Below are 27709 nucleotides of genomic sequence, written 5' to 3' on the forward strand. Positions count from 1 at the left end.
TTTTTTTAATTCGCCATTATAGAAGAAACACCAAAACACAAAGTGTAAAAACATGTATTAAAATTTTATTTACAGACATGTACAAAAATATTGTCCCTCTTCCTGAAGTGTCCGTGAACCCTCCTGTTGGTCCACAAATAAATACCAGTAGTGAAATAGGGGTCAGGGTAGGAGTGGATGTGTATGTGAGAGGTGTTTGGGTATATGAGTCTTAGGGTGCTTGATCTGCTGGGTTCATCACTCGCCCCATGAACAAGATGGATCCTGAAATGGAGAACACAACAAAAATGAGGTTCACGATTGTACAAGTGTTTTTTTTTTTTTGTAAATTCAGATTCCTATGTGAAGAATATTTGTGTGTCTTTATAATTCTTCTGAAGGCATATGTTTTGTTTTTTGTGGAAAAAGGGGTCGCCAAATCACTAAAGTTCAAATCCCACACATAGAGACTTTAACTGCAAATCACGCATACTTATTATTGTTCCTGCCCATTTTTGAACACATGCTGGTTTCAATTTGTTTCTGTATGGTACATACAGAAAATCATTAGCAAACTTGTGTGAGCTGTGTAATCAATCAATCACAATGAACATTAACTCTACTTACATTTTTGTCAAACATAAGGATAAGGCTGGGGATATTCTATAATTTTGTTATGGTCACCAAATCCCATGAAAAGCCCAAGACCAACAATGTGTTAATCTCTCTCAATACTTAATAACTTCCCTCCCCTGTCTGGCACTCAGTCCCAAGCCCATTGGTTCCTACTGAAGACATAAACCTTTAAAAATGGCTCACAAATGTATAGCTTAATTTTTTTTGTTTAAATTTTTCCTAAAACAGCTAGCCACTATAATTTTACTTTTTTTTTTTGGTTTATTTGTTTATTTTTATTTCATTTTTGCCAAAAAACAAGGGAAATAACACGCAACATAGGTCCCTGGCCCAGAATTGAACCAGGGATGCTGCAGCCATGTGGTATGTGCCTCAATCATTCAGCCACCAAGATGCCCGAGCCACTGCAATTTTTAGCAAATGTTACTCAGACAGGAGGAAATAGTGCATTTGTTAGGGACTATTTTCACTGGTAGATTAATACACATTTGGTGCTCTAGTGAGTATTTCTGGCAGCAGGACTATCATGTTAATGAAGGAACATGTCAGCCAGTGCAACAGTGTGGCTCATTGATGTGTTTTTAATAGTTTTTGGACACCAGTGGCACAGAGGAATAAGATATGTCAGGCTTTGGATACACAGACGATACTTGTTAGTTGGATCAGTTCATTGTTGTTTTCTTTTCATGGGATTTTTTTGAAATTAAGAATAGTATAGAATATCATGTGATGTATTAATTCAGACTTGATGTGCACTGTGATGGATTACACAATTATAGCAAGTTTCAAGAGTTTGCTGATAGATTTTCATATCAAACCTATGGCAGTCTGTAATGGTAGAACAAAGACACACTACAGCATGCTTTGCAAAATACCTAATTATGTTGTGAACTATATGTGATTGATAGTAAAGACTTAAAACATGCAAAACTACCGGTGTGTTCATTTAAGCAGCACCCCCTGCAGGCTGGAGTGGGAAACAGCTTGTTGTATCTACAGTGTAAAATATATACCTGTGTTAATCTGTCGTAGAAGAAATAGGAACGGCCGGTCCGCCTTGAAAACAGGAGCACGGGATCGTTTGAGTAGCACCATAGCTGGAAGGTTAAGAAATAACTTTTTAGCAACCTCATCCCACAACTTTTTATTCTGATGAAATAAAAAAATGTTAAAATGACATCTATATAACTCCTTTAATTACTATGCAGGGGATTTCTCACCTGTAGCAGCAGCTGCCTTTGTCCCATCTTCTGTGACTTCTATTCTCACTTCATGGAAGGCATCAGACACATAAAGACTCTCCTCCACTGCAGGAAGAAACAAACAATCAGCTGCCAGTAGAGCTACAGTAATCATTGTGTGACTTGAAGCTTAGGGTACGTTATGCTATTTGTGATCTGGGGTATGTTTAAAGCAAAAATGCTTCGAGTAGGTGTATTCTGTAAAAACCCGAATAAATCAGATTTTAAAAAACTATAATAAAAAACAATACCTAATGAATTTATTTTCTAATGAATTGATGTATTGACCTGATATTCCAGTGAAATCAGCTGCTGTGGGGTTAAAGGCATCACTGATGCCCATGGCAGGAAGCACTGACCTCAGGTTGAACTTGTTCTGCATTCTGAACCTGTGAACACCAGACAGAAAATTGTACATCATCTCCCTCCATGCTGAAAAAAACCTGAAAAGGATGCCCAAAGTCTGAGTCTAAAAATCATCTTTAAGAGGGTACATGATCTTAACCTGGGTAGGAAAATGTCCATCTTGGTTCTGCGCAGGCCAGTGTCCCAGGAGGCCAGCTGGCGAGCGGTGAGCTGGGACTCGAGAGAGGACAGTGGCGTCTTCCTCTCACTGGGCAGGACCACTTGCAGGCTCAGGGAGCGGCCCAGGTAAGGCAGCTCCAACACGGTGTAACGCTGATCTGATGCTGTCCTGAACTGACCTGCCAAGGATGGCAACAAGTTCAGGTTTGCAACTTATGACTTTTCCCATTGATTTATATAGTAATTATTTTTTGATTAGTTGATCAATCATTTAGTCTATAATATGTCAAAAATAGTGTTACCAGTGACCTAACTGAAATCTTGAAATTGCTTATTTTACCTGATTAATAGCCCAAAAATGTACAATGTTATATAACTGAGGAAACTCTCACACTCCAAGCTAGAATTTTAGCCATGCTAGCAGCACTGGCTCTAAGGATGGCAATGTTGGTCTGTTGATTAGTTGGTCAGTCCACCACTTTGGTCCCAACTATATTTCAATAACTACTGGATGGATCACCATGAAATTTTGTACAGATAATCATTGTTTCTAGATGATGAACTCTAATGACTTTGGTAATCCCCTGACTTTTTCTGTAGCGCCAACATGGTTTTGAGTGAAATATCTCAACAACTATTGCATGGACTGCCATGAAATTTTGTATACATATTCATGTCCCCTCAGAATGAATTGAAATCAGTTTGGTCAAGCCTTGATAGTTCATCTAGTGCCATCATCAGGTCAAAATATTAATTTGTCCAATACTTTGGTTTATGATTAGATACCTGCTTACATTAGCAAAGCTAACAGAGCATGGCTGTAGACTCTTAGTCTTGTTACTAAGTTCTACAAGTTGATAGAGTTACATTTCTTCCTGAATTAAGACCATTTTATGTTTTAGCAACTGAGGTGAATTTCAGCATATTCTGTGAAGTTATTGATAACTTCTAGTTTTTTTCTTTTGACGGATGGATGGTGTCTCTTACCAAAGCTGACCTCTGTAGCCTGATACATCATGGGCACCTTGATGGCACTCCCATCAGAGAGGATGAAGGGCAGGTTCTGGGTGTTGGTGAACAGGAACTGTTTCTGCCAGATGCCCCTGAAGGCCACTGTGTTGACCAGGGCCATCTGCAGCCTGTGGCCCCACCACAGGGCATCAGCCTGGGCCTCGCCCGAGCCTGACAGCTCCCCACTGCTGCTTCCTGCCTGGAGGGGCCACGTGTCATCTGGGAGGTAACGAGGGAAGGGCACAGTTTAATGTAAAGGGCATGTGGTCTGCAACTCATCTCTTAGAAGTCAGCAGTCTCCAGAATATTGGCTAATATGGTCTGATGCAATGAACAGAAGGAAAGCATTAGTAAATACACCCAATACAGGTGGGGGGATGGAGGAAGTGCTGACTACGTATTTTTAGAGACAACTGTAATTGATACCATGACGTTATAGTTCTGAGAATACATTCAAAACATAACTCAGTCCTCAAACATCTTAGACGCTGGTTCACAACATGGGGGTCGGGACCCCCCACACAGGGTCACAAGATGATTAACAGGATAAGAAAGCTGGGGGGAAAAAAGTAGTTCCTCTACATATAATCATGTTGTTGTTTTTTTCTGGACTTTTCCTCTAATATCACTTTTTCCTGTGAATATTATCTTTACTAAAAAAAATACTATCTGAGAAGTACAAAACACTCCTTGGTTGAACTGGTTTCAATCTGTAGATACCCTTAACAACAGATTGCAAGTACATATTGCTTCATGTAAGGGGCCAAATTAGAATAGGTAATGTTGGATTAATGTATTTTTTTGGTCACTAGGGGGCAGAGGAACTCCACAACAAGCTAAAACACAGCCATGGCACATTTTCATTAAATACTAATAAACTAATAAAGTTGTTATGGCTGATATGTTAGGAAACCGTTGTCTATTTACACATCCAGCAGAAACAGAGCCTGGTCTCCATTTGCTCCTGAGAAAAATATCTGGTTCTTTAGCTGCTAAATGTTCACCAGCTCATCGCTAACTTTGTCTATCTGCTGTTTGGTGCTAAGCAGGTAGTGTACAGTGGGAGCTTGTTTGCTGAAAACAGCTGCCTGGTGCTGCTGGAAACAAGGTTGACTGCTGAGTGCTGAGACTGAACCAGTAAATTTGCCATAAATGAGGCTAAAAAGCTCCACAGAGCTGCAGGGCTGATGATAAAGCTGTGTGGGTTCACTACAAGCAAACCCTTTCATATTACACACGCTAATTTCATTTGTTTTCAATAAACATATTGATTAGTGGAGCTCTAACTGTTTAATAAAGCTGTCTTGCTTACCGTGGTTGTGTCTCGTTTGCTCCAGCTGGCTTCGAGTGTGGTTGGGTTGGCTGAAGTTGGCTCGGACCACGCTGGCGTTGGCCCAGGCTGCTGCATGTTGTGTGAACTCAGTCAGGAGCTGGACGCCGCTCTGTATGAATAATGTGCAGGTCTGATGCAGCCACATCCCCTGGCTGGTGTTGCTCTTGTCACTGTGTGAATGCAACAGCAAGTCTTGTACCTGGGCATCTGCACGACATGAAGACACAGAGGACAGGTGAGACGTGCTGGTGCATTACGAGCTGCAGGACTTTTTTGAAAAGTGAAGACTTCAGTTTGAACCTTCTTAGCTGTATATGAAAAAAAGGTGTGCACAAGAACAGCTTTTGCTGCAAATCGCTAAAATACTGCAAACCTTGTTAACACTGTTTAGAAGTAGTTTCAGTATCTATCAATCATCTGCTCTGCTTCAACATCAGATCATCAGCATTTTCAAAGAAGTATAATTCACACCACTTGCTGGCTTGAAACTGCTAGAAAATGACTTTGAAAAATCTCTAAACAGAAGAATCATAACATCTTAAAATGAATTTAACTCAACAGCCTCTAGCTTGTTTCAGCAGCAACTTAACTAAATTCGCATCATATCCCTGCAGGACTGAGCACAAACAAATGCTCATTTGACTTAATTTGAGCGTTGCTTAACACATTCTCTCAGTTTGTGAGAGAATGTGTCTGAGTGCTGCAGACCACAGGGATCTTCTCACCTGATAAACTCCAAGCATTCGTAGATAAAATGATCCAAATTGAAGTCAAACAGAGGCTCTCTCATGTCTGCAACATTTCATTAGCGCACAGCAGTTATTATGAGTAGGTAGAAGCAGTCAATTGTAGGTTGGCCCCCTGTCATGCTTGAGTTTTCTTCTTTTGGTTGTTGCTGTTGTGGGGTTTTGTTAGATGTGTTGTCTTTTCTTTTCTGTATCCTTACTTCCTTATAAATTCTTCTCTCTCTCTCTCTCTCTCTCTCTCTCTCTCTCTCTATATATATATATATATATATATATATATATATATATATATATATATACATGAATATATATAGACATGCAGGCCAGGAAGTAGTGCCACGTTGAGTTGTAATCTCTCAACATTTAAACATTTTTGAATATCAGGAATATGTTGATTTTCTGGGCAAAAAGTCCTGTATTTTGCTGGATTTCTTTTGCTTTTTTGTGTAAACTGCTCACCTCAGCCTCAGCACTTAAATGTTTCTTTGTACATGTATGTCACTTATCTTATAATAAACCCAAGAAAAGCAGCCATTGTCAGAAACAAATGAGTATTTCCTATAAACAGTCACTACAGAGTGATTTCTACCAAAGGATGGCATATTTCCAATGCAGCAGTGCTGAACTTAACAACAACAGATTCATTCAGTCCCTCAGTCTGTTTTACTAACTTACAAATACATGACTTTAGAGCTGAAACGAAAAGTTGATTAATCGATCGGTTGATCGGCAGAAAATAAATCGGCAACTATTTTGATAACTGATTAATCATTTAAGTAATTTATCAAGCAAATATCCCAAATGTTTGCTGGTTCCAGCTTCTCAAATGTGAGAATTTTCTGCTCTTCACTGTGTTTTATATTATTGTAAATTGAATATCTTTGAGTTTTCGACTGTTGGTTGGACACATTTGAAGACGTCAACTTAAGCTCAGAGGAATTCTGCTTGTGCACTGCTTGCTTATTTTCTGACATTTTATAGACAAAACAACAGCCCTACATGATTGTGATGTTTCCGCTCAGGTTAGTTTGAAATTTGACTTCCTTTTGGAACTGAAATAATTTTTAGATCACAGCCAAGGTATCCTGCTAAATTAGAGCCCAATGTCATCAATTTCCATCCCTGACTGACGTGTGAGATCACATCATGGAGGTAAAAGAAACAGTAGCTCCAACTCTCATTTTGTTTGTAATTAAACACATTGACCTCTCGACCCTAACGCCGAGCTGCAGGAGTGGTTAATGAGATTAGAGTTGGTTGGTGTGGAGGCAGGTATTATGGCTCCAGACACCACTGTGCTCTGCAGGGCCAGTAGCAGCAGCAGCACGGCTCCACACCACCTGGTACCAACAGCACTGAGGGCCACTAACAACCTCTCCAACCTCACTCTCACAACATGAGGAGCAGCTAATGCTACCTGAGTACAAGCTCTCCATATCAAACATTTGGGATGAATCCTACCGTTCACATTGTATCCGAGTGTTCCCTCCAGCTGAGCCAGCGTGTTGCCCCTGGCACCGAGCTGCAGCAGCCCCAGAGACAAAGAGACGCTCACTGGCGACACGATCAGGTTGGAGTTGTTCTCTGTCTCAGTGAGTGACTGGTAGAGGCTGATGGCGAACCTGGTGTGCAGCTCTCCCATGCTGTCCTGAAGGCTGCCGTTACAGTGGCTTCTCTCCACCAACCAGAAGCAAATGATGAGTGAAGCCACTGGCAGGCGACACATGACCTCAGTGTTGCAGGAGGGGAAGTGTCCACAGGGTGCAACAGGTGGCCCAAAAAACTAAATCCTGTGAGACCAAAAGAAAGAAAATAAATATCCCACTGAGGTCAGTGAGGTCAACCACCAGGCAGCTATTGACTTTCAGTAGAATCTGTACCAGTATTGTGATAATATGATCATATTGCAGTGTTGAAGTTCTTGATTTATATGTGTGCTGATTTACAAGTTCCGTGTGATCTAATGCAGAAAACTGGAACTCAGTTCATTGCATTAAACATACATTTTATTATTTCATATGTGGGTTTTGCATACATTTGCTGTATCATGATATGTATAGAAAATATTCTTGTTCATTGAAATATTGATTCCAACCATATCACCCACACAGGGTATATGGAGCGTCATTCATAACTCCCAATATGCAAATACAGAGACATGGCACTGTGTGTCTATGTTCATTTGATTGAGCTTGAATGAATTGAATTTCTTTAATTGCAAAATGAAGTTTAGATGACATATTTAAACTGAAAGTGTTACACAAATTCTATTTAAATTAATTTCAAGCAGCGTGGAGTGGCAAAATCTGGAAAAACATATATCACTAAACATAGTGGGCATTATAGCAAATAGCTGCAGCAGCAGCAGTAACAACTGCAGTTTCATTACAGACTAATTTATGACATTATTATCAATTTAGCAAATTTTGTTCAGAAAGAAATTGCATGTGACCATGGTAATATACAAATGACTCATATTTGGCTAAATCTGTGCAATTTACATAGATTGACAAATATTGTGAAGTACTATAAGGTCACTGTGGAGAGAATATTGCCAAGTAAGCCAATCTTGTAATAAGGTAATTTCATCACCTACTGTGATATGCAAATATCCAAAGAAATATTAGCCTATAAATAGCCTATATCACAGGAACAGGGGTGGAAAGTAACTAAGTACATTTACTCAAGAACTGTACAGTTTTGAGGGTACTTGTACTTTACTTGATTCAATTCTATGCAACACTGTACTTCTACTTCGCTACATTTTTCAACAGCTATAGTAACTAAACAGCACATAAAGTAGATAAAACTAGTTCCACCTTGACCAGCTGCAACATTAAAATGCTCACGTGTTAATGCATGATAATATTATAGTAATTTAACACTCACTGGGGCCATTTTTCTGCATAATTAGCACTTTTACCTTTGATAGTTCAAGTGTATTGCTGATGATACTCAATAAATACGTTTACTTAGTTTAAGTTTTTGATTGCAGGGCTTTTACTTCAAATGGAATACTTTTACATTAGTGTAATGTTAAGTGAAGGATCTGAATACTTCTTACTGCACTGCATAAGTGATGGAAAATATAAATATAAGTAGCCTACCAAAATGATGAAAATTTGGCCTATCCCACTAAAATGATGAATCATAATGAGTGCTACATACCCCCATTATGCGACTTAATGGACTATTGTGTTTTTTTCTACTCAGATGAAATGTTATGATGATTTTAAAGTCCATTGGACTATTGTGATGATTTTTCGTTGATGTATCAGCTCAGTTGAAATTATGACTGCGGGTCCTACCTGCGGACAGGTGAGGTAGTATCCGTTTAACTCCAGCTGTTCTCTCAGACTAGTACCAACCATTCAGCCTCTGCAGGGGAGCTGTGTCCTGTCCCCGGTTTGTCCCTAAATCAGTCCTGTGCTGTGCCCGGCTGTCAGTCTCTGGTTCGGTCCTCCGGCCGTCTCTTACTGAAGCAGCCTGTAGTCATAAGACCGTGTTTAAAGGGGAACGCTCCGCGCCGTGTTTGCGGTCTCCGTCGGCGATGTCCGTACCACTCGTCCGGGATTCCTGCCTACCCGGGGCTATAAGGAGCCAGGCGGAGGGAGGCATGTCACTGACCAGCAAATCCCAAACCGGGCAGAGGGAAGAAAAAAAAAAAAAGAAAAAAAAACACGCGCACAGCGCACAGGCATGCACGTTCTCTGAAAATTGTTTTATAGCCTATAGGCTACTTATTGGGAACCCTTAATAGTCTGAAACCTTAATAGAAACATATTCCCGCCAGGAAAAAAGTAATTTGCAATTTTAAAATGATCGTGAATATTATATTAATATTAATATAGTTATAATGTAGAGTGTCAAAATTATGACTTAACCTATAGCTTAGAAAAATTATAACAACCTATCTGAAGCATATCTTAGCTTAGGTTATTTAGGAACTTTGCCCCTATCATAGATAAAATATGATAAAGTACCCTCTAGTGGCCCAATGTGTAAGACAACGTGATAAAGTGCCTTATAGGGTGCCCTTCCAGTGGAGAAAACCTGATTCAGTGCACTAATGGGTGCCCTTGAAATGGAGAAAGGGCGATGCAGTACCATATAGGCTGCATCACGACTTTCTGGTGCCCTTTATATATTTTTTGCCCCTGCCCCTCAGATAGCCTGAGTCTGCCACTGATTTAGGTGAGAAGAAATTTTCTGCTAAATATGAAGCTAACATACAGGAAGGTTACCAACTTTTGACAACCAGCTTCACTTCCATTGTACTGGGCACTAATTATGGGAAAATATGTTGAAAATGCTTTATTTTCTGAAACCATTAAGCACAAAACCTCATCTTCAAGCACTATTTACAAAACCTCTGACTCCTCTCGCAAAATTAAACTTTCGCCTCAAAACAGTTTTATCTGTGTTCAAAATCAAGCTCTCAAATAAACATAAACAAAGTGATCAAAATGTTATACACTATCAAGCAGTCAGTAAACAATGCACCAAAAAACAGAAAACACATTGTTCAAAACATAGTTCTCAGGGAGAGGTACATTTTTCATCTCTAAACAAATGTAATATTTCTCCGTCATTGTCTTTTGATGAAAACATGTTCTATCATAGTAGCTCAAAATTGATCAGAAATTACTACTCTGCTTTGCTCTTTGCAATTTTTTGTTGTTCTTCATCCTCCTTGTACCCCTATTTTTAGGGGTACAAGGAGGGATACCCCTGCATCTCATAAACTTGTCCTTTGTCTCTGTGATACTGTAATTCTTGTTCTTTGTTGATATGAACCTGCAACCAGTCAAAATCTATTGAGCAGTCAGTACTGTTAACAAATGTAAAGCACAATGTTCAGGGCCAAACAATTTGTTCATTGTACAGTATACAGCCTACAATGCACTGTACTACAGTATACAATACTAAAAGGGACAAAAATCAAAGGAGTAAACGTGATCAATGTGCTTCTCCTGTCTTTGGGCTGGGTCAGGCCAGAGCACAACCTGTTTGCTCTTTGAACTGGCTTATATTGGTTGTGTCACATCATTTGAAACTGGTTACATACATTTTGAGTGGTTGTGTTCAATCAATGACATGTATTCTCTATTGGTATTTGATTGTTGCCACTTGTCTTTACCAGTATGGATGACATGTGCATTAGAGTGCAGAATGTGTTTTGAGAATGAGAATGTGTTTAGAGTTTTGCTGAAAAGTCTAAGTGAGATCTGCAAATTGTGTTTTACCATGTGAAATGGTTTAAGGTATTGACAACAGACTGCAATTAGCAAATTAGGTCAGGCAACTGAGAACTTTGTTCAGCCAATGGGTTTTAGTGTTTTAGCAATTGAGAAAAACTGTAAATGCTGTGAGCAGCACAAATGAAATTCCATTCACCTACAAACCTACAAAACCTGGACAATAAACCCCCCAAAATAAAAATAAAATAAAACAAAACTATCTTGATGGATAGATATCACTAGAGACTATTGAGAAAATAGTAATTTTAGTGGTAATCTGGGTGAACTGATCCTTTAAATAGCCCGGGAGGAGAGAGACCGTGGTGTATTTGAGGGGGGAAACGTTCACCTTTGTGAAGCATTAAGTCCTGTCGCCACGTCTGGAATAATTAAGAATTATGAATTATTAATGTAGTTACCACATGTTTAATTGTTTATTTAAAAACAACATATTGTGGTTTTAAACTATTTGAACTATTTGCAGGCAGAGTAACTTCCTAGAGTCAAGTCCGAGAGTGGTATCAATCTACTCATCTAACTCTCAGCAATAAAGCGAGTAGGTGTATTTCCCAAAATGTTGAACTATTCCTTTAAGTAAAAATTGCAACTCATAATTATGGCTCAGACATTCACAACTATGATTTAGTATGTTATAATTATGCTTTAACTGCCACATAGTAGCTCTATAACTTAGATTATCATTGAATTAGGCCTGTCTGATTCTCATTTGAGATTAGCAGGTATAGAAATATTTTATGGTTTAAAGCCACATGGGCTGATTACCAACTGCCCCTGCCCCAGACATTTCATATTGATTGTGAACTTTCTTGAACTTTAACCTGGACTAAGGTATGTTGGCTGAATACAAAACAAACTGTAAGGGAACACAAAGTATATGTCATTTTCTCATATCAGTTGTTTGTGGTGAAATGTGTTAAAATTATTTGTTAGTTCTTTTAATATGTAGGGGAAAAAACTGAAAATAGGTATTTTCAAAGGTTACACACACACAGACTAAGACATCCATTCTGTTATACAAGTCATTTGGGCTTTTGTTGTGATGATCAAAAGACATTTCTGCTCTGAGCGTCACACTGCTGCGTCAGCATTTCTAATTGGTATCCCTCTGTGGAATGTGGACTCACTCATCATGGACATGTTGCTGCTCCAGCATGTGATGAGTAACAGCATCTCAGCCATCAGGAAGCATTTTATTAATGTCATGTACAGACATGGGCTTCAGCATAAAACAGGCATTTAGACATTGGGTTTTTTTCTCTATCCAGGTTAGCTCCACTGAACTCAAACATTTTTAGTGAGAGAATTAGAACAATAAAATATCATATATAATAATGTACAAAATATAAAATCCAAAACCAAAATATTTTTCAAATTTTTCATATATATATAAACAGTTAAAATACCTGTTCAAATTTTGAACAAGATAAAGATAAAAAGTTTTTTTTCTCAACACTATGTTTATTGGGATTTGTTCATTTAGCTGTACTCAGGCACAGCAGTGCTTTGAGCTAAATGCTAATGCTGGCATGGCAACATGCTGATGTTTTGCAGGTTTAATGTTAACCATGTATACCGTCTTAGTTTAGCATGTTAGCACGCTAACATTTGCTAACTAGCACAAAACAAAGAACAGCTGAGGCTCATAGAATGTCATTAGTTTTGCAGGCATTTAATCATAAACCAAAGTATTGGTCAAATAAAAAGTTTGATCTGCTGATGGCGCTAGATGAAAAGTAAGGTATCATCAAAGTTATTCCAATACATCCAGAGGGGAACCTGGATGTCTAAACAAAATGTCATTGCAATCCATCCAATAGTTGAGTTATTCCAGTCTGGATCAAAGTGGTGGACTGATGGACTGATGGAAAGACCGACATTTCCATTGCCACTAGTGTTGCTAAAAACAGAACAGTTATTATCATCCAACAAAACCCAGAAAACAAGAAAAAAAAGACAGAAATAGATTTTAACAAAATGAAATAAAATGTACATTTCAGAAGCACAACCAGAGAAAATTATACTATAAAGTACAATCCGGTCATCATCCTATTCTTCCTGTATATTCAGAAGTTACTCGCCGTAATACAAGTGGTAACACAACCTTGGCCAAAACTGCTAGACATCTTCAATGACTAGAATTAGGTCTTTGAATGACATTACATTTTAAAGCAACTACACAGATAAAGCTTTATTGAGTGTGCCACAAGATTCGTCATTATCTGCTCTTAACAGCTCTTATATTAATGCAGTTATTTAGCAGTGAGGGAGCAGAGTAAACTTTCGTCTAATTCACTTTTTACTTTAGGGAAAAGTCCTAACTGGTTCTAAGTACAGAATGCTCATGTATCTTACTGACCTTTACCATGCACTAATTATGGTCATTGTCACTGCACAACATATACCCTTATCTGAATGTATCTGAAGACAAGAAAAAGAACAACTGTCCGTAGTTAATGGTAGTATGCCCTGTATTTCACCTAAAATCAATCTGCTATGGAACGATCTCCCCTCAACTGTCCCTCTTAATTGGGGACATGACAGTCAGCAAAATAAACTGTGGGCATTTTTTCCCATGAAGGAGAGAACATGATTGGTAGCCATCAGGTATTTGGCTGCTTTGTCCAACAGGGAATTCCGGCCATTACTGGTCTTGACTAATTAGTGGAGCCATGGCTTGGCTTCATTAGACGAGTCACCACATTCTTTAAAACCCAACGCCCCAACTCTGGACACTGGAATTTGGGTTTTTAAGGACTGGGATGGAGGAGATGAGGTGTCACGGTAACTGACCAAAGACAATTGTTTGAAAAGATGCCACCATAAACAGCAGCTTTCATCTTGGCGGTTGTGAGGCCTTTGGAGGAACACTATGTTAGAGGTTCATATTTGTGAAGTAGAAATAATGATTTGCACTCTCTGTTTCTGATGCTTAGACAAACTGCAAAGCAAGCTGCCGCTGCTCTGAGGGGTGAGGATGGAGGACAACTTACTCAACAGGTCTTTGTCATTCTGCAGTGTGAAGTAATGTTGAGGAGGCCTCAGCCAGACAGGACCTGCATACTAAAGACAATCATTCATCACTTATCTATGCAGGTAATTATGTGCACTTGGCACTGTTTTATTATAACACAGTCACTCTCACTGCTCTTTGAGCTGCCAGTTTACCCCACAGTTTGGTCAGCTGCCACATGGTTGCAGCCAGGCCAAGCTGAAGTAGCAACCTGGCATGCCAACCAGTTTGTACCAGGCTACAGCCAATACTGCTGTAGTACATGACAGAGCTGTTCTGCCCTTTTGGGGTCCAGGTCAAGTGTCAAGTCTTTATAAGTAAATGAAAAGTCAAGATGAAAGTCTTTCAGAATGCTGACCATTAAAATAACACAGCATTAAAATATTTTCTTGTCAAACCTGAGTTTATATTGCTGGGACCTTTCAAGACCTAATAATTAGCTACAATACCTGCCTGCTGGCACGGCTCTATGGATGGCAATGGGATCTTTCAGTCAGTTGGTCCACCTCTTGGCTGCAGGCTGAAATATCTCGACAACTACTGAATGGATTATCATGAAATCTGGTGCAGAAATTCATAGATGAATCCAGATGACTTTAGTGATTCTCTGACTTTTCGTCTGGCGCCACCATTAGGTTGACATTTTTTGTTTTGAGTGAATCGACTTAACCGATGAATTGATTTTCAATCCTGTTATTGTTTATATCATTTTCAGATGAAGGCTTCACACCAAACCACATCAGCACGAACACTAAAGATCAAACAACAAAGAAGAAGATGTAAAACAACAACAACTTAAGAAGCAGAATAATAACAGAAGAAGAAAAGGAAGAAGAAGGACAACAACAACAAAGGAGAATAACAACAAGAGAAGAAGCAGAATAACAACAAAAGAAGAAGAGGAAGAAGGACAACAACAAAGAAGAAGTAGAACAACAACAAGAAGATTAAGATCAAAAAAGAAGTACAAATGAATGAGAAAAGAAAAGAAAATTACAACAAATGAACAGGAAAAAACAGACTACTGGCAAAGCTGTAAAATATTGCAGTTGCCAAGTTCACACAGTTTCAAAGCAGCCTGTATAAATGAAAAGTGGTTTAGTAGTAGAGTTCAGTACTTAGAAGAGATGCACAGTTTGGCTGTGACTGACTGACTCATTCTGCTTCACCTCCAGTGCCCTACTTCCCTTCAGTCTCCTGGGCCTTTGGGCAGTTCGGGGGGGGGGGATTAGAGGGGATGCTGGTGTGGGTGGGCCGGGCCAGGCTGCAACAACGCCAGCAGCGCTGTGAGCCGGTGTCGCCAGAGCGATCTGCCAGGTACGCCACGGCGGATTAGAGCCACTAGTGCTGGCCCTGTGAGAGGGGCGACGTGAGGGGACGTGTCCCACGTAGCCCTCACCTCACTGGAGCATGGCTCTGGAGAACCATGGGAAAAATGTTGGTGGTTGTTATTTTGAGCACAAGAAGTTGGATGGGAGTGTCAACACAGCAGCTGATGCACACATTTAAAAATACATGAAGAAATGCCCTTAAATATTTGAGAAATATCTTAAAAATTCGCTACTGCAACAAAGAAAAAAAGGACAAGGTCTTAGATCAACACAGTGTATCAGTTAAATTGTGGAGGTTCTGGTTGGTCTGTAAAGTCTTTAAGAGTCAGGTGAGTGAATTGTAAAGTAGTTGTAGTTGGAGAAGCCTTTTCAACTTGTTTCTGTTGAACTCTAGTACCATCTGCTGCCATTTACTAAATTGAAAAGAATAGTAAAACAATATTAGTTGACTCGGGTTTCATAGAGTATTTATCATATTAACCATAAACAATACGGCTGAAATTTTTATTCTGGTAAGCTTGTTTCAAGTTTACAAAGAAACCCCACTAGTTAACTTCTTCACTTTTTTTCATTGTCTAAGTATGTGTACACATACAAAGAATTTCAATGTACATGCACACAGTTTCATGAACAATTTACAGGAATATAGAACTAGACATAGAGCTATAAAGACTATAAGTAGGTGAAAAAATAGGTGTATATGTAAATATATATACAAAGCAACAATGACCAACAACACACATTGTATATATGCAAGTCAAGTGTTTATGTAAAATAATTAACAATGAATTATACAAATAGGCCTAGGAGTCTGGTATAACTATGTGCATGCATACATGTCAGTACAGTATATACAACATGCAAGATTTGTATTTGACAGTGATGGATGATATGTACATGTTAAAGCACAGTGTAGAATTTAAACTCTACATAGGTCTCTTATAATTTGCATGCAAGTAGGTGACTTAGTGTCACACGCATAGAGACACTATATGACTGATTGAACTGTTCATTACAGTGATGACCTGCGGCAAGAAATTGTTCTTTTGTCAGGTTCTTCCGGCGCACAGAGATCTGTAGAGCCTAACGAGAGGGGAGGGAGAAGTTGGAAAGGGTTGTGTCCTGTGTGTAATGGGTCTGTGGTGACGTTTCTTACCCGTTTCCTGATTCTGGACATGTATATGTCCTGAATGGAGGGCAGGCTGAGACCAATGAATTTTTCAGCATTTTTTAAAAATGAAAATGCCTATTTGTTTACTTTTGCACTTGTTTACTTATTTGTCGACCAAGGGCTCATTGGGCAAGCTGCGCCCTGTTTCTGGTCAGCTCTGTTTTGCAAAGTCCTGTCTCCACTAAAGAAGGAGCAGCGCCCTGTGCTGATGAGAAGAAAAAGCTTACAGCACCTGGTATTCCCAGGCGGTCTCCCATCCAAGTACTAACCAGGCCCGACCCTGCTTAGCTTCCGAGATCGGACGGGATCGGGCGCGTTCAGGGTGGTATGGCCGTAAGCCCTCGCTGCCCCTGCACACGGCCTATTTATAGACGACGACACCTACGTCTGAACACACTTCACTGGCTGAGGGCCCCTTCCTTTCTGTTCTCCTTAAGGGATGAGGCGGGGTTTATTCTGCATCTCCACAAATCCAGTGAAATGGAAGACACCAATACAAAGGGTGCCAAGAAATCAAGGCTGAGTGCTTCATGTCAGATTACTTTATATACACTACATGAAAGCGGGTGCTTATGCACAGTATGTGCATGCGTACGTGTCCGTACGGGATGTACAGCGTGCAGGGTTTGTGTTTGACAGTGATGGGTGATATGTACATGTTAAGGCACAGTGTGGACTTGAATCTCTACATAGGTCTCTTATAATTTGCATGCAAGTAGATAGATGCTTTAGTGGTACACGCTTACAGACACTATTAAAAACGAAAATGCCTATTTGTTTACTTTTGCACTCGTTTACTTATTTGTCGACCAAGGGCTCATTGGGCAAGCTGCGCCCTGTTTCTGGTCAGCTCTGTTTTGCAAAGTCCTGTCTCCACTAAAGAAGGAGCAGCGCCCTGTGCTGATGAGAAGAAAAAGCTTACAGCACCTGGTATTCCCAGGCGGTCTCCCATCCAAGTACTAACCAGGCCCGACCCTGCTTAGCTTCCGAGATCGGACGGGATCGGGCGCATTCAGGGTGGTATGGCCGTAAGCCCTCGCTGCCCCTGCACACGGCCTATTTATAGACGACGACACCTACGTCTGAACACACTTCACTGGCTGAGGGCCCCTTCCTTTCTGTTCTCCTTAAGGGATGAGGCGGGGTTTATTCTGCATCTCCGAAAATCCAGTGAAATGGAAGACACCAATACAAAGGGTGCCAAGAAATCAAGGCTGAGTGCTTCATGTCAGATTACTTTATATACACTACATGAAAGCGGGGTGCTTATGTGCATGCGCACGTGTCCGTCACGGGATGTACAGCGTGCAGGGTTTGTGTTTGACAGTGATGGGTGATATGTACATGTTAAGGCACAGTGTGGACTTGAATCTCTACATAGGTCTCTTATAATTTGCATGCAAGTAGATAGATGCTTTAGTGGTACACGCTTACAGACACTATTAAAAACGAAAATGCCTATTTGTTTACTTTTGCACTCGTTTACTTATTTGTCGACCAAGGGCTCATTGGGCAAGCTGCGCCTGTTTCTGGTCAGCTCTGTTTTGCAAAGTCCTGTCTCCACTAAAGAAGGAGCAGCGCCCTGTGCTGATGAGAGAAAAAGCTTACAGCACCTGGTATTCCCAGGCGGTCTCCCATCCAAGTACTAACCAGGCCCGACCCTGCTTAGCTTCCGAGATCGGACGGGATCGGGCGCGCTCAGGGTGGTATGGCCGTAAGCCCTCGCTGCCCCTGCACACGGCCTATTTATAGAGGCGACGACACCTACGTCTGAACACACTTCACTGGCTGAGGGCCCCTTCCTTTCTGTTCTCCTTAAGGGATGAGGCGGGGTTTATTCTGCATCTCCACAAATCCAGTGAAATGGAAGACACCAATACAAAGGGTGCCAAGAAATCAAGGCTGAGTGCTTCATGTCAGATTACTTTATATACACTACATGAAAGCGGGTGCTTATGCACAGTATGTGCATGCGTACGTGTCCGTACGGGATGTACAGCGTGCAGGGTTTGTGTTTGACAGTGATGGGTGATATGTACATGTTAAGGCACAGTGTGGACTTGAATCTCTACATAGGTCTCTTATAATTTGCATGCAAGTAGATAGATGCTTTAGTGGTACACGCTTACAGACACTATTAAAAAACGAAAATGCCTATTTGTTTACTTTTGCACTCGTTTACTTATTTGTCGACCAAGGGCTCATTGGGCAAGCTGCGCCCTGTTTCTGGTCAGCTCTGTTTTGCAAAGTCCTGTCTCCACTAAAGAAGGAGCAGCGCCCTGTGCTGATGAGAATAAAAAGCTTACAGCACCTGGTATTCCCAGGCGGTCTCCCATCCAAGTACTAACCAGGCCCGACCCTGCTTAGCTTCCGAGATCGGACGGGATCGGGCGCGTTCAGGGTGGTATGGCCGTAAGCCCTCGCTGCCCCTGCACACGGCCTATTTATAGACGACGACACCTACGTCTGAACACACTTCACTGGCTGAGGGCCCCTTCCTTTCTGTTCTCCTTAAGGGATGAGGCGGGGTTTATTCTGCATCTCCACAAATCCAGTGAAATGGAAGACACCAATACAAAGGGTGCCAAGAAATCAAGGCTGAGTGCTTCATGTCAGATTACTTTATATACACTACATGAAAGCGGGTGCTTATGCACAGTATGTGCATGCGCACGTGTCGTCACGGGATGTACAGCGTGCAGGGTTTGTGTTTGACAGTGATGGGTGATATGTACATGTTAAGGCACAGTGTGGACTTGAATCTCTACATAGGTCTCTTATAATTTGCATGCAAGTAGATAGATGCTTTAGTGGTACACGCTTACAGACACTATTAAAAATGAAAATGCCTATTTGTTTACTTTTGCACTCGTTTACTTATTTGTCGACCAAGGGCTCATTGGGCAAGCTGCGCCTGTTTCTGGTCAGCTCTGTTTTGCAAAGTCCTGTCTCCACTAAAGAAGGAGCAGCGCCCTGTGCTGATGAGAAGAAAAAGCTTACAGCACCTGGTATTCCCAGGCGGTCTCCCATCCAAGTACTAACCAGGCCCGACCCTGCTTAGCTTCCGAGATCGGACGGGATCGGGCGCGTTCAGGGTGGTATGGCCGTAAGCCCTCGCTGCCCCTGCACACGGCCTATTTATAGACGACGACACCTACGTCTGAACACACTTCACTGGCTGAGGCCCCTTCCTTTCTGTTCTCCTTAAGGGATGAGGCGGGGTTTATTCTGCATCTCCACAAATCCAGTGAAATGGAAGACACCAATACAAAGGGTGCCAAGAAATCAAGGCTGAGTGCTTCATGTCAGATTACTTTATATACACTACATGAAAGCGGGTGCTTATGCACAGTATGTGCATGCGCACGTGTCCGTCACGGGATGTACAGCGTGCAGGGTTTGTGTTTGACAGTGATGGGTGATATGTACATGTTAAGGCACAGTGTGGACTTGAATCTCTACATAGGTCTCTTATAATTTGCATGCAAGTAGATAGATGCTTTAGTGGTACACGCTTACAGACACTATTAAAAACGAAAATGCCTATTTGTTTACTTTTGCACTCGTTTACTTATTTGTCGACCAAGGGCTCATTGGGCAAGCTGCGCCTGTTTCTGGTCAGCTCTGTTTTGCAAAGTCCTGTCTCCACTAAAGAAGGAGCAGCGCCCTGTGCTGATGAGAAGAAAAAGCTTACAGCACCTGGTATTCCCAGGCGGTCTCCCATCCAAGTACTAACCAGGCCCGACCCTGCTTAGCTTCCGAGATCGGACGGGATCGGGCGCATTCAGGGTGGTATGGCCGTAAGCCCTCGCTGCCCCTGCACACGGCCTATTTATAGACGACGACACCTACGTCTGAACACACTTCACTGGCTGAGGGCCCCTTCCTTTCTGTTCTCCTTAAGGGATGAGGCGGGGTTTATTCTGCATCTCCGAAAATCCAGTGAAATGGAAGACACCAATACAAAGGGTGCCAAGAAATCAAGGCTGAGTGCTTCATGTCAGATTACTTTATATACACTACATGAAAGCGGGTGCTTATGTGCATGCGTACGTGTCCGTACGGGATGTACAGCGTGCAGGGTTTGTGTTTGACAGTGATGGGTGATATGTACATGTTAAGGCACAGTGTGGACTTGAATCTCTACATAGGTCTCTTATAATTTGCATGCAAGTAGATAGATGCTTTAGTGGTACACGCTTACAGACACTATTAAAAAACGAAAATGCCTATTTGTTTACTTTTGCACTCGTTTACTTATTTGTCGACCAAGGGCTCATTGGGCAAGCTGCGCCCTGTTTCTGGTCAGCTCTGTTTTGCAAAGTCCTGTCTCCACTAAAGAAGGAGCAGCGCCCTGTGCTGATGAGAAGAAAAAGCTTACAGCACCTGGTATTCACAGGCAGTCTCCCATCCAAGTACTAACCAGGCCCGACCCTGCTTAGCTTCCGAGATCGGACGGGATCGGGCGCGCTCAGGGTGGTATGGCCGTAAGCCCTCGCTGCCCCTGCACACGGCCTATTTATAGACGACGACACCTACGTCTGAACACACTTCACTGGCTGAGGGCCCCTTCCTTTCTGTTCTCCTTAAGGGATGAGGCGGGGTTTATTCTGCATCTCCACAAATCCAGTGAAATGGAAGACACCAATACAAAGGGTGCCAAGAAATCAAGGCTGAGTGCTTCATGTCAGATTACTTTATATACATTACATGAAAGCGGGTGCTTATGCACAGTATGTGCATGCGTACGTGTCCGTACGGGATGTACAGCGTGCAGGGTTTGTGTTTGACAGTGATGGGTGATATGTACATGTTAAGGCACAGTGTGGACTTGAATCTCTACATAGGTCTCTTATAATTTGCATGCAAGTAGATAGATGCTTTAGTGGTACACGCTTACAGACACTATTAAAAATGAAAATGCCTATTTGTTTACTTTTGCACTCGTTTACTTATTTGTCGACCAAGGGCTCATTGGGCAAGCTGCGCCCTGTTTCTGGTCAGCTCTGTTTTGCAAAGTCCTGTCTCCACTAAAGAAGGAGCAGCGCCCTGTGCTGATGAGAAGAAAAAGCTTACAGCACCTGGTATTCCCAGGCGGTCTCCCATCCAAGTACTAACCAGGCCCGACCCTGCTTAGCTTCCGAGATCGGGCGCGTTCGGGGGGGTGGTATGGCCGTAAGCCCTCGCTGCCCCTGCACACGGCCTATTTATAGACGCGACGACACCTACGTCTGAACACACTTCACTGGCTGAGGGCCCCTTCCTTTCTGTTCTCCTTAAGGGATGAGGCGGGGTTTATTCTGCATCTCCACAAATCCAGTGAAATGGAAGACACCAATACAAAGGGTGCCAAGAAATCAAGGCTGAGTGCTTCATGTCAGATTACTTTATATACACTACATGAAAGGGTGCTTATGCACAGTATGTGCATGCGCACGTGTCCGTCACGGGATGTACAGCGTGCAGGGTTTGTGTTTGACAGTGATGGGTGATATGTACATGTTAAGGCACAGTGTGGACTTGAATCTCTACATAGGTCTCTTATAATTTGCATGCAAGTAGATAGATGCTTTAGTGGTACACGCTTACAGACACTATTAAAAACGAAAATGCCTATTTGTTTACTTTTGCACTCGTTTACTTATTTGTCGACCAAGGGCTCATTGGGCAAGCTGCGCCTGTTTCTGGTCAGCTCTGTTTTGCAAAGTCCTGTCTCCACTAAAGAAGGAGCAGCGCCCTGTGCTGATGAGAAGAAAAAGCTTACAGCACCTGGTATTCCCAGGCGGTCTCCCATCCAAGTACTAACCAGGCCCGACCCTGCTTAGCTTCCGAGATCGGACGGGATCGGGCGCATTCAGGGTGGTATGGCCGTAAGCCCTCGCTGCCCCTGCACACGGCCTATTTATAGACGACGACACCTACGTCTGAACACACTTCACTGGCTGAGGGCCCCTTCCTTTCTGTTCTCCTTAAGGGATGAGGCGGGGTTTATTCTGCATCTCCGAAAATCCAGTGAAATGGAAGACACCAATACAAAGGGTGCCAAGAAATCAAGGCTGAGTGCTTCATGTCAGATTACTTTATATACATTACATGAAAGCGGGTGCTTATGCACAGTATGTGCATGCGTACGTGTCCGTACGGGATGTACAGCGTGCAGGGTTTGTGTTTGACAGTGATGGGTGATATGTACATGTTAAGGCACAGTGTGGACTTGAATCTCTACATAGGTCTCTTATAATTTGCATGCAAGTAGATAGATGCTTTAGTGGTACACGCTTACAGACACTATTAAAAAATGAAAATGCCTATTTGTTTACTTTTGCACTCGTTTACTTATTTGTCGACCAAGGGCTCATTGGGCAAGCTGCGCCCTGTTTCTGGTCAGCTCTGTTTTGCAAAGTCCTGTCTCCACTAAAGAAGGAGCAGCGCCCTGTGCTGATGAGAAGAAAAAGCTTACAGCACCTGGTATTCCCAGGCGGTCTCCCATCCAAGTACTAACCAGGCCCGACCCTGCTTAGCTTCCGAGATCGGACGGGATCGGGCGCGTTCAGGGTGGTATGGCCGTAAGCCCTCGCTGCCCCTGCACACGGCCTATTTATAGACGACGACACCTACGTCTGAACACACTTCACTGGCTGAGGGCCCCTTCCTTTCTGTTCTCCTTAAGGGATGAGGCGGGGTTTATTCTGCATCTCCACAAATCCAGTGAAATGGAAGACACCAATACAAAGGGTGCCAAGAAATCAAGGCTGAGTGCTTCATGTCAGATTACTTTATATACACTACATGAAAGCGGGTGCTTATGCACAGTATGTGCATGCGTACGTGTCCGTACGGGATGTACAGCGTGCAGGGTTTGTGTTTGACAGTGATGGGTGATATGTACATGTTAAGGCACAGTGTGGACTTGAATCTCTACATAGGTCTCTTATAATTTGCATGCAAGTAGATAGATGCTTTAGTGGTACACGCTTACAGACACTATTAAAAACGAAAATGCCTATTTGTTTACTTTTGCACTCGTTTACTTATTTGTCGACCAAGGGCTCATTGGGCAAGCTGCGCCCTGTTTCTGGTCAGCTCTGTTTTGCAAAGTCCTGTCTCCACTAAAGAAGGAGCAGCGCCCTGTGCTGATGAGAAGAAAAAGCTTACAGCACCTGGTATTCCCAGGCGGTCTCCCATCCAAGTACTAACCAGGCCCGACCCTGCTTAGCTTCCGAGATCGGACGGGATCGGGCGCGTTCAGGGTGGTATGGCCGTAAGCCCTCGCTGCCCCTGCACACGGCCTATTTATAGACAGCGACACCTACGTCTGAACACACTTCACTGGCTGAGGGCCCCTTCCTTTCTGTTCTCCTTAAGGGATGAGGCGGGGTTTATTCTGCATCTCCACAAATCCAGTGAAATGGAAGACACCAATACAAAGGGTGCCAAGAAATCAAGGCTGAGTGCTTCATGTCAGATTACTTTATATACACTACATGAAAGCGGGTGCTTATGCACAGTATGTGCATGCGTCACGTGTCCGTGCACGGGATGTACAGCGTGCAGGGTTTGTGTTTGACAGTGATGGGTGATATGTACATGTTAAGGCACAGTGTGGACTTGAATCTCTACATAGGTCTCTTATAATTTGCATGCAAGTAGATAGATGCTTTAGTGGTACACGCTTACAGACACTATTAAAAAAACGAAAATGCCTATTTGTTTACTTTTGCACTCGTTTACTTATTTGTCGACCAAGGGCTCATTGGGCAAGCTGCGCCCTGTTTCTGGTCAGCTCTGTTTTGCAAAGTCCTGTCTCCACTAAAGAAGGAGCAGCGCCCTGTGCTGATGAGAAGAAAAAGCTTACAGCACCTGGTATTCCCAGGCGGTCTCCCATCCAAGTACTAACCAGGCCCGACCCTGCTTAGCTTCCGAGATCGGACGGGATCGGGCGCATTCAGGGTGGTATGGCCGTAAGCCCTCGCTGCCCCTGCACACGGCCTATTTATAGGCGACGACACCTACGTCTGAACACACTTCACTGGCTGAGGCCCCTTCCTTTCTGTTCTCCTTAAGGGATGAGGCGGGGTTTATTCTGCATCTCCGAAAATCCAGTGAAATGGAAGACACCAATACAAAGGGTGCCAAGAAATCAAGGCTGAGTGCTTCATGTCAGATTACTTTATATACACTACATGAAAGCGGGTGCTTATGTGTGTATGTGCATGCACGTGTCCGTCACGGGATGTACAGCGTGCAGGGTTTGTGTTTGACAGTGATGGGTGATATGTACATGTTAAGGCACAGTGTGGACTTGAATCTCTACATAGGTCTCTTATAATTTGCATGCAAGTAGATAGATGCTTTAGTGGTACACGCTTACAGACACTATTAAAAACGAAAATGCCTATTTGTTTACTTTTGCACTCGTTTACTTATTTGTCGACCAAGGGCTCATTGGGCAAGCTGCGCCCTGTTTCTGGTCAGCTCTGTTTTGCAAAGTCCTGTCTCCACTAAAGAAGGAGCAGCGCCCTGTGCTGATGAGAAAAAAGCTTACAGCACCTGGTATTCCCAGGCGGTCTCCCATCCAAGTACTAACCAGGCCCGACCCTGCTTAGCTTCCGAGATCGGACGGGATCGGGCGCGCTCAGGGTGGTATGGCCGTAAGCCCTCGCTGCCCCTGCACACGGCCTATTTATAGACGACGACACCTACGTCTGAACACACTTCACTGGCTGAGGCCCCTTCCTTTCTGTTCTCCTTAAGGGATGAGGCGGGGTTTATTCTGCATCTCCACAAATCCAGTGAAATGGAAGACACCAATACAAAGGGTGCCAAGAAATCAAGGCTGAGTGCTTCATGTCAGATTACTTTATATACACTACATGAAAGCGGGTGCTTATGCACAGTATGTGCATGCGTCACGTGTCCGCACGGGATGTACAGCGTGCAGGGTTTGTGTTTGACAGTGATGGGTGATATGTACATGTTAAGGCACAGTGTGGACTTGAATCTCTACATAGGTCTCTTATAATTTGCATGCAAGTAGATAGATGCTTTAGTGGTACACGCTTACAGACACTATTAAAAAAATGAAAATGCCTATTTGTTTACTTTTGCACTCGTTTACTTATTTGTCGACCAAGGGCTCATTGGGCAAGCTGCGCCTGTTTCTGGTCAGCTCTGTTTTGCAAAGTCCTGTCTCCACTAAAGAAGGAGCAGCGCCCTGTGCTGATGAGAAGAAAAAGCTTCCAGCACCTGGTATTCCCAGGCGGTCTCCCATCCAAGTACTAACCAGGCCCGACCCTGCTTAGCTTCCGAGATCGGACGGGATCGGGCGCGTTCAGGGTGGTATGGCCGTAAGCCCTCGCTGCCCCTGCACACGGCCTATTTATAGACGCGACACCTACGTCTGAACACACTTCACTGGCTGAGGGCCCCTTCCTTTCTGTTCTCCTTAAGGGATGAGGCGGGGTTTATTCTGCATCTCCACAAATCCAGTGAAATGGAAGACACCAATACAAAGGGTGCCAAGAAATCAAGGCTGAGTGCTTCATGTCAGATTACTTTATATACACTACATGAAAGCGGGTGCTTATGCACAGTATGTGCATGCGCACGTGTCCGTCACGGGATGTACAGCGTGCAGGGTTTGTGTTTGACAGTGATGGGTGATATGTACATGTTAAGGCACAGTGTGGACTTGAATCTCTACATAGGTCTCTTATAATTTGCATGCAAGTAGATAGATGCTTTAGTGGTACACGCTTACAGACACTATTAAAAAACGAAAATGCCTATTTGTTTACTTTTGCACTCGTTTACTTATTTGTCGACCAAGGGCTCATTGGGCAAGCTGCGCCCTGTTTCTGGTCAGCTCTGTTTTGCAAAGTCCTGTCTCCACTAAAGAAGGAGCAGCGCCCTGTGCTGATGAGAAGAAAAAGCTTACAGCACCTGGTATTCCCAGGTGGTCTCCCATCCAAGTACTAACCAGGCCCGACCCTGCTTAGCTTCCGAGATCGGACGGGATCGGGCGCGTTCAGGGTGGTATGGCCGTAAGCCCTCGCTGCCCCTGCACACGGCCTATTTATAGACGCGAGCGACACCTACGTCTGAACACACTTCACTGGCTGAGGGCCCCTTCCTTTCTGTTCTCCTTAAGGGATGAGGCGGGGTTTATTCTGCATCTCCACAAATCCAGTGAAATGGAAGACACCAATACAAAGGGTGCCAAGAAATCAAGGCTGAGCGCTTCATGTCAGATTACTTTATATACACTACATGAAAGCGGGTGCTTATGCACAGTATGTGCATGCGTACGTGTCCGTACGGGATGTACAGCGTGCAGGGTTTGTGTTTGACAGTGATGGGTGATATGTACATGTTAAGGCACAGTGTGGACTTGAATCTCTACATAGGTCTCTTATAATTTGCATGCAAGTAGATAGATGCTTTAGTGGTACACGCTTACAGACACTATTAAAAACGAAAATGCCTATTTGTTTACTTTTGCACTCGTTTACTTATTTGTCGACCAAGGGCTCATTGGGCAAGCTGCGCCTGTTTCTGGTCAGCTCTGTTTTGCAAAGTCCTGTCTCCACTAAAGAAGGAGCAGCGCCCTGTGCTGATGAGAAGAAAAAGCTTACAGCACCTGGTATTCCCAGGCGGTCTCCCATCCAAGTACTAACCAGGCCCGACCCTGCTTAGCTTCCGAGATCGGACGGGATCGGGCGCGTTCAGGGTGGTATGGCCGTAAGCCCTCGCTGCCCCTGCACACGGCCTATTTATAGGCGCGACGACACCTACGTCTGAACACACTTCACTGGCTGAGGGCCCCTTCCTTTCTGTTCTCCTTAAGGGATGAGGCGGGGTTTATTCTGCATCTCCAAAATCCAGTGAAATGGAAGACACCAATACAAAGGGTGCCAAGAAATCAAGGCTGAGTGCTTCATGTCAGATTACTTTATATACACTACATGAAAGCGGGTGCTTATGCACAGTATGTGCATGCGTGCGCACGTGTCCGTCACGGGATGTACAGCGTGCAGGGTTTGTGTTTGACAGTGATGGGTGATATGTACATGTTAAGGCACAGTGTGGACTTGAATCTCTACATAGGTCTCTTATAATTTGCATGCAAGTAGATAGATGCTTTAGTGGTACACGCTTACAGACACTATTAAAAACGAAAATGCCTATTTGTTTACTTTTGCACTCGTTTACTTATTTGTCGACCAAGGGCTCATTGGGCAAGCTGCGCCTGTTTCTGGTCAGCTCTGTTTTGCAAAGTCCTGTCTCCACTAAAGAAGGAGCAGCGCCCTGTGCTGATGAGAAGAAAAAGCTTACAGCACCTGGTATTCCCAGGCGGTCTCCCATCCAAGTACTAACCAGGCCCGACCCTGCTTAGCTTCCGAGATCGGACGGGATCGGGCGCGTTCAGGGTGGTATGGCCGTAAGCCCTCGCTGCCCCTGCACAC

At 43.0% G+C, this 27709-nt stretch overlaps 1 protein-coding gene, 1 long non-coding RNA gene, 16 other non-coding genes and 1 pseudogene across 19 annotated transcripts; 1 reads left to right on the top strand and 18 right to left on the bottom strand.

The window, feature by feature from the left end:
* Positions 1-43: 43 nt before the first annotated feature.
* Positions 44-9247, bottom strand: serpine3 (serpin peptidase inhibitor, clade E (nexin, plasminogen activator inhibitor type 1), member 3). Its single transcript, XM_044215728.1, has 9 exons — positions 8780-9247; positions 6933-7261; positions 4705-4932; positions 3369-3611; positions 2362-2560; positions 2145-2245; positions 1836-1922; positions 1629-1712; positions 44-264 (listed from the first exon to the last, which is right to left on the bottom strand). The coding sequence occupies exons 2-9, from the start codon at positions 7195-7197 to the stop codon at positions 212-214; spliced, it is 1260 nt and encodes a 419-aa protein (XP_044071663.1). The 5' UTR covers positions 7198-7261; positions 8780-9247; the 3' UTR covers positions 44-211.
* On the top strand, positions 4883-14574 carry LOC122885086. Of its 2 annotated transcripts, none has more exons than XR_006380042.1 (3): positions 4883-4960; positions 13666-13825; positions 14458-14574. It is a non-coding gene; the product is annotated as an uncharacterized LOC122885086 (long non-coding RNA). The 2 variants fall into 2 exon arrangements; XR_006380043.1 differs by lacking the exon at positions 4883-4960 and adding an exon at positions 13432-13513.
* A 1890-nt stretch (positions 14575-16464) lies between these two features.
* LOC122886162 lies at positions 16465-16583 on the bottom strand. Its single transcript, XR_006380277.1, has one exon. It is a non-coding gene; the product is annotated as a 5S ribosomal RNA (ribosomal RNA).
* A 576-nt stretch (positions 16584-17159) lies between these two features.
* LOC122886174 lies at positions 17160-17278 on the bottom strand. Its single transcript, XR_006380287.1, has one exon. It is a non-coding gene; the product is annotated as a 5S ribosomal RNA (ribosomal RNA).
* A 567-nt stretch (positions 17279-17845) lies between these two features.
* Positions 17846-17964, bottom strand: LOC122886176. The gene has a single exon (XR_006380289.1). It is a non-coding gene; the product is annotated as a 5S ribosomal RNA (ribosomal RNA).
* Positions 17965-18543: 579 nt separating this feature from the next.
* Positions 18544-18662, bottom strand: LOC122886163. Its single transcript, XR_006380278.1, has one exon. It is a non-coding gene; the product is annotated as a 5S ribosomal RNA (ribosomal RNA).
* Positions 18663-19237: 575 nt separating this feature from the next.
* LOC122886164 lies at positions 19238-19356 on the bottom strand. The gene has a single exon (XR_006380279.1). It is a non-coding gene; the product is annotated as a 5S ribosomal RNA (ribosomal RNA).
* Positions 19357-19931: 575 nt separating this feature from the next.
* LOC122886185 lies at positions 19932-20050 on the bottom strand. Its single transcript, XR_006380296.1, has one exon. It is a non-coding gene; the product is annotated as a 5S ribosomal RNA (ribosomal RNA).
* A 568-nt stretch (positions 20051-20618) lies between these two features.
* LOC122886180 lies at positions 20619-20737 on the bottom strand. Its single transcript, XR_006380293.1, has one exon. It is a non-coding gene; the product is annotated as a 5S ribosomal RNA (ribosomal RNA).
* A 576-nt stretch (positions 20738-21313) lies between these two features.
* LOC122886183 lies at positions 21314-21425 on the bottom strand (annotated as a pseudogene).
* A 576-nt stretch (positions 21426-22001) lies between these two features.
* On the bottom strand, positions 22002-22120 carry LOC122886194. Its single transcript, XR_006380303.1, has one exon. It is a non-coding gene; the product is annotated as a 5S ribosomal RNA (ribosomal RNA).
* A 577-nt stretch (positions 22121-22697) lies between these two features.
* LOC122886165 lies at positions 22698-22816 on the bottom strand. The gene has a single exon (XR_006380280.1). It is a non-coding gene; the product is annotated as a 5S ribosomal RNA (ribosomal RNA).
* A 576-nt stretch (positions 22817-23392) lies between these two features.
* Positions 23393-23511, bottom strand: LOC122886166. The gene has a single exon (XR_006380281.1). It is a non-coding gene; the product is annotated as a 5S ribosomal RNA (ribosomal RNA).
* A 581-nt stretch (positions 23512-24092) lies between these two features.
* Positions 24093-24211, bottom strand: LOC122886201. Its single transcript, XR_006380309.1, has one exon. It is a non-coding gene; the product is annotated as a 5S ribosomal RNA (ribosomal RNA).
* Positions 24212-24782: 571 nt separating this feature from the next.
* Positions 24783-24901, bottom strand: LOC122886177. Its single transcript, XR_006380290.1, has one exon. It is a non-coding gene; the product is annotated as a 5S ribosomal RNA (ribosomal RNA).
* A 577-nt stretch (positions 24902-25478) lies between these two features.
* LOC122886179 lies at positions 25479-25597 on the bottom strand. The gene has a single exon (XR_006380292.1). It is a non-coding gene; the product is annotated as a 5S ribosomal RNA (ribosomal RNA).
* A 577-nt stretch (positions 25598-26174) lies between these two features.
* LOC122886161 lies at positions 26175-26293 on the bottom strand. The gene has a single exon (XR_006380276.1). It is a non-coding gene; the product is annotated as a 5S ribosomal RNA (ribosomal RNA).
* A 578-nt stretch (positions 26294-26871) lies between these two features.
* Positions 26872-26990, bottom strand: LOC122886167. Its single transcript, XR_006380282.1, has one exon. It is a non-coding gene; the product is annotated as a 5S ribosomal RNA (ribosomal RNA).
* Positions 26991-27571: 581 nt separating this feature from the next.
* Positions 27572-27690, bottom strand: LOC122886170. The gene has a single exon (XR_006380283.1). It is a non-coding gene; the product is annotated as a 5S ribosomal RNA (ribosomal RNA).
* Positions 27691-27709: the final 19 nt, after the last annotated feature.

The sequence above is a fragment of the Siniperca chuatsi genome, linkage group LG12, assembly GCF_020085105.1.
Source record: "Siniperca chuatsi isolate FFG_IHB_CAS linkage group LG12, ASM2008510v1, whole genome shotgun sequence".
Classification (NCBI taxonomy): Eukaryota; Metazoa; Chordata; class Actinopteri; order Centrarchiformes; family Sinipercidae; genus Siniperca; species Siniperca chuatsi.